Source organism: Magnolia sinica, chromosome 16, assembly GCF_029962835.1.
Source record: "Magnolia sinica isolate HGM2019 chromosome 16, MsV1, whole genome shotgun sequence".
Lineage (NCBI taxonomy): Eukaryota > Viridiplantae > Streptophyta > Magnoliopsida > Magnoliales > Magnoliaceae > Magnolia > Magnolia sinica.
In genome coordinates, this window is record NC_080588.1 from 63,902,535 (window position 1) to 63,907,691 (window position 5,157).

General features: G+C 48.0%; 1 protein-coding gene across 1 annotated transcript; it reads right to left on the minus strand.

The window, feature by feature from the left end:
• Positions 1–3,707: 3,707 nt before the first annotated feature.
• LOC131228893 (uncharacterized) lies at positions 3,708–4,556 on the minus strand. The gene has a single exon (XM_058224735.1). It carries the CDS (start codon positions 4,554–4,556, stop codon positions 3,708–3,710), a length of 849 nt encoding a protein of 282 aa, XP_058080718.1.
• Positions 4,557–5,157: the final 601 nt, after the last annotated feature.

A 5,157-nucleotide genomic window follows, 5' to 3' on the forward strand; every position in this document is an offset into this window, starting at 1 on the left:
GCTTGGTGTTTTGATCTTCCTGATAGTTTCTAACTCGAGCTGTAGGGAGGCCGATTTCAACCGACACCATCGCCTCCGAGCCATAGGAAAGTGAGAATAGAGTTTCTCTAGTAGATGACTGAGTTGTAGTCCCATAAGCCCAGAGGACGAATGGAAGCTCCTCGGCTCAATTACCTTTCGCTTTCTCTAACTTTGTTTTGAAATGGTGTTTGATGACTTTGTTAACTACTTCCACCTATCCATTAGGTTGCCGGTGCCGAGGCGAAGAATATGCGTTCGAAATGCCAAGCCCCTGACATATGCCTCAGAACTTGTCATTGTCGAACTATCTATCATTATCAGACACGATAGTGCGCGAGATCCCGAATTGGCAAATTATGTTCTTCCAGACAAAATCAACCACCTTTTGTTCTATGATTTTTGCGACAAGCTCAGCCTCGGCCCACTTGGTGAAGTAGTCAACCGTAACAATAACAAACTTGACCTGCCCTTTCCCTATAGGTAGAGGTCCGATGATATTAATCCCCCATTGAGCGAACGGCCACAGTCCGCTCATGGGAGTCATTTCTTTCGCAGGTTGCCTCGGCACGGTGCGTACCGTTGACACTTGTCGCACCTTTGAACGTAGTTTTTCGAGTCCTCCCTGATGGTCGATCAAAAATATCCTTGGCGGAGTATTTTCAGAGCCAAGGCCAGACCACCAGAGTGATTTTCGCAGATGCCTTCATGAATCTCTCGAATCACGTAGTCTGCTTCATCGGGTCAGAGCTGTGAATGCCCTTTTTTGTATAAGATCCCGTCCAAGACTACGTATCGTGCCGCTCTAACTATCAGGCTCCTAGCCTCTTCGAGGGGACCTCACCAGATGTGAGGTAGTTATAAATCGGGTCCATCCAACTCAGAGCATCTTCTATTGGGTTGACCGTTTTCTTCTCTATTTGGTTAATGCTTGGATGTTCTATGAACTCCACGGGAATGACTCACAGAATCTTTCCTTCCGTGGCTGAGGCTAGCTTCGCTAGGGCGTCGGCCTAAGAATTCCCTGCCTTAGGAATCTGACTGATAGTGTAGCTCCAGATCCTTTCTATTAGTTTCCTTACTTTGGCTAGGTAAGCCACCATCCTAGTATCCTTGGCTTTATATTCGGTGGAGATATAATTCACTACCACCTGAGAATCACATCATACTTGGAGAGACTATACCCTAGACTGGCCGTTAGCCTGAGTCCAGCCAGTAGAGCCTCATACTCCGCCTCGTTGTTAGAGGCCTTAAAACCGAGTTTGATCGCATACTGGATGGATGTAGAATCAGGCGCGACCAAGATAATTCCTGCTTCAGCACGCTTGGCATTGGACGACCCATCCACATAGAGAATTCATCCTAGCTCTGATATTGTCTCTTAATTACTTGGAGGAACAGGCGAAGGAGCCGTCTCCACTTTGGCTCCGATCCCCTCTTCGTTCGGGGCAGTGAACTCTGGAATGAAATCGGCCACAGCTTGGCCTTTAAACCCAGTCCTTGGTCGGAACTGGATATCGAACTCTCCGAGTTCGATCTCCCACTTAGTTAGCTGACCTGACACTTCGGGCCTCTAGAGGACTTGCTTGAGGGGAGAGTCGATCAAGACAACAATAGAATGAGACTAGAAGTACGGGCGTAACCTCCGAACTGAAACAACAAGGCAGAGTGCTAACTTTTCCAGAGTCGGATACCTTGTCTCAGTAGGTACCATAGCTTTACTCACATAGTATACGGGATGTTGTTTACCCCCCACCTCTCTAATCAGGGTCGAGCTGACAGTTGAGGCCGAGACTGCAAGATATAAAAATAAGGGCTTGCCTTCTTCGGGTTTGGACAGTAGGGGCGGTGAGCCCAAGTACTGTTTCAATTGTTGAAAGGCTTGCTCACATTCCGATGTCCACTCAACCTTCTTATGACCCTTCAACTGTTGAAAGAAGGGGAGGCATTTGTCGGTGGCCTTGGATATAAACTGCCCGAGCGTTGCTACCCGTCCAGCGAGGTATTGTATCTCCTTGATGGTCCGAGGCGAGCTCATGTTGAGGAGTGCCTTGATCTTGTCGGGATTTTTCTCAATGCCCCTCTGACTGACTTGAAACCCGAGGAATTTACTGAAGCCGACTCCGAAGGTACACTTCACGGGGTTCAGCTTCATCTGGTACTCTCGGAAGATGGAGAAGGTTTCCCCGAGATCTGCTAAGTGGTCGAATGCCTTGACGCTCTTAACAAGCATATCGTCAACATAAACCTCCATAGTATATCCGATCTGCTTAGCGAACATTTGATTCCCTTGTTGGTGACGAAGGTAGTCTTCTGCCCGTATAGGAGATGCATCACGATCTAGTTATACCCAAAATAGGCATCCAGGAAGGAGAGTAGTTTGTGCCCCGCTGTACTGGCTTTCTTGATGAGGACCACATTTGCAATCCAATCAGGATAGTGTACCTCCTTAATGAAGCTAGTGCTAAGCAGTGTAGAGACTTCGTCGGCTACGGCTTCATATCGCTCGGCATCGAACGGCCTCCTCTTTTATTTCACGGGTTTGTGATCCGAGTCCACATTCAGCCTATGAACCATGACATTAAGAGAGATCTCAGACATGTCCTGATGCGACCACGCGAAGACATCTCTGTGTTGTTACAGGAAAGCCAACATTTCAGAACGTTGCTTGGAATTCAACGACGTTCCGAGCTGAACAGTTTTGCTCGGATCTGCCTCGTTGAGCGGTATTACCTCCAAGTCTTTCACAGATGAGTCCTCTTTAGGTCCCCTGAAATCGAGGACGTTAATGTTGAGGGCTTGCTTCACTGACCCTTTCTTTACTGCTATCGCATAACATCTCCGAGCCTCGCGCTGATCGCCTCAGAGGTAGCATATTCCGCCCTCGACGGGAAACTTCATCATCAGATGGTAAGTGGAGACGACTGCCCTCATTGCATTGAGATAAGGTCTGCCCATAATGACATGTTGCACCGATGGTACGTTAACAACAAGGAAGTCCACCATAAGGGTGACTTGATGCCGTCCTTTTCCCGCGATCACAAGGAGAGAGATGGCTCCCTCGGAGATCACTCTTTCTCCAGCAAAGCCGTGCAGGGGGGTCTTCACGGGTTTAAGGCGTGACCTTAGAATCCTCATTCTTTCAAAAGCTTTGGAGTATATTACATCAGTTAAGCTTCTGGTGTCGACCAGGATGTGGTACACCTTGTGGTTGGCTATGGTCATGGTAACTAGTAAGGCGTCATCATGTGGATACTGGATTCTGTGCGCATCATCTTCCGTGAAGGTTAAACTACACGGGCTGACCCGGAGTTCTTTGCTCGGCCTCTTGGTCATGTGGATGTAGAGTTCCGGATCAGACTTCCAAGAATGAGCTTTACGGGCATTGTTTGAATCTCCTCCACCGGATGAACCACCAAAGATGGTACGAATTTCATCCGGCTCATCCGCAGTATTATTTGACTGCTCTCGTTCTTCTCTCCGAGCTATTCTCTCTTCCTTGGTATACCGGCGAAGATGACCCTTACAGATAAGATTCTCGATCTCATCTTTGAGATCCACGTAGTCGGTCATGTTGTGGCCGTAATCTAGATGGAAATGACAATACTTACGCTTGTCTAGATGATTCGGGTTGGCCTTTATACAAACAAGCCAATTCAGGAGCTTCTGGCCTCTAATGTCCAATAGAATTATTCAGTAAATGTGTTGAGGGGAGTGTATGAATGAAATTTACCCTCTGATTTTCTACTCAGACGATGATCGGGAGGAGTGCAGTCGTCTGGTCTTTTACTGGACGGTTGGGGTTCTTCGCTCCTCAGCCTCTTCCCCTTTCCAGTTAGCTCTGCTACTTGAACATTTTTATGAGCGTTGGAGAATTTCTCGGCATTAGTATATTTCTGAGCTCTGGTGACGAGCTCGGCTAACGTCTTTGGCAGATTCTTTCCAATGGAGAAGGTGAACTTCTCCTCTTTCAAGCCGCTGAACATGGTGGAGAGTGTCATCTTGTCGTCGTAGTCCTCCACTTGCAATGCTTCCTCATTGAAGCGGGCGATGAAGTCTTTCAACAACTCCTTAGGCCCCTGCTTGATGGTGAACAAATGGGTAGTCGGCTTCCAACTCTTCTTACCACTTATAAATTGGGTAAGGAATAATCTACTGAGCTCTACAAAGGAACTAACGGAGTTGGGTTTAAGTTGCCAATACCAACTCCGAGCGGATCCAGTGAGCGTGATTGAGAAACCCCTGCACATCATTGCGTCCGTTCCTATCTGGATTTGCATCCATGAGCGATAAGCTTCTACGTGCTCGGACGGGTCACCTAACCCGGAGTACTGGATGATGGGAGGTATTCGAAACCTCTGCAGCATCACCTCACTCATGATTGCGGAGGTGAAGGGAGGTTTAGTCTCTTCCATCATTGCCTGAATGGTGGCGAGAACAGACGAAGGCTGCTGGTTCTTTTGCAGTTTCAGAACCTGGTTGCTAAGTTCTGCGAACCGTGCTTCCCACGGATCTCTGTTCTTAGCTACCATCTCCATCGGAGCATCTGCATCGGGTGTTCTTCTTCCCCTTCTTCTCTCCAACTCATGACGAAGATCTATTGATGCCAGGGCTGAGGTGACCGAAACATATGTCGGAGCACGAGACACTGTGTTCCGAACTGGAGCTTGATTTTGAGTTGGCGGAGAAGCTTGGACTAAAACTAAAATCCGAGCAGCCTGATATTGTGACCCTTCAGGCCTTGTACTCCGCGATGCAGACTAGATTTCCACCACCGGTCCGATCGCCTCCTGAGCGAGAGGTGGTTGTTGCTCCTGTCGTTGCTTCATCTGATTGATTTCATCGCACAGGGCTTGATTTCATTCTGCATTGCTCGATATTTGCTTGCCCGAGTACGGGAGCACTGGGATGGCCCTTAAGCCAACTCAGCATGAATTAACGAAGAAGACCGAGTCTGTTCATTTGGCTCTGGCTCCATAGCTGCAGATTTCTTCTTTCTTCTCGCCATTGTACTTAAAAATAGGAACTGACTTTTTGTATCAGATTCCCACAGACGGCGCCAAAAAATGTTGCTGACAAAATCTCGATGACTCTCTGCTCGGATCTCTGAACTCCGAGTTGATTTAGAACCCTGAACCT

Coding starts and splice junctions, on each gene's coding strand:
- LOC131228893 (XM_058224735.1), bottom strand. CDS start 4,556: ATGGAGATGGTAGCTAAGAACAGAGATCCGTGGGAAGCACGGTTCGCA.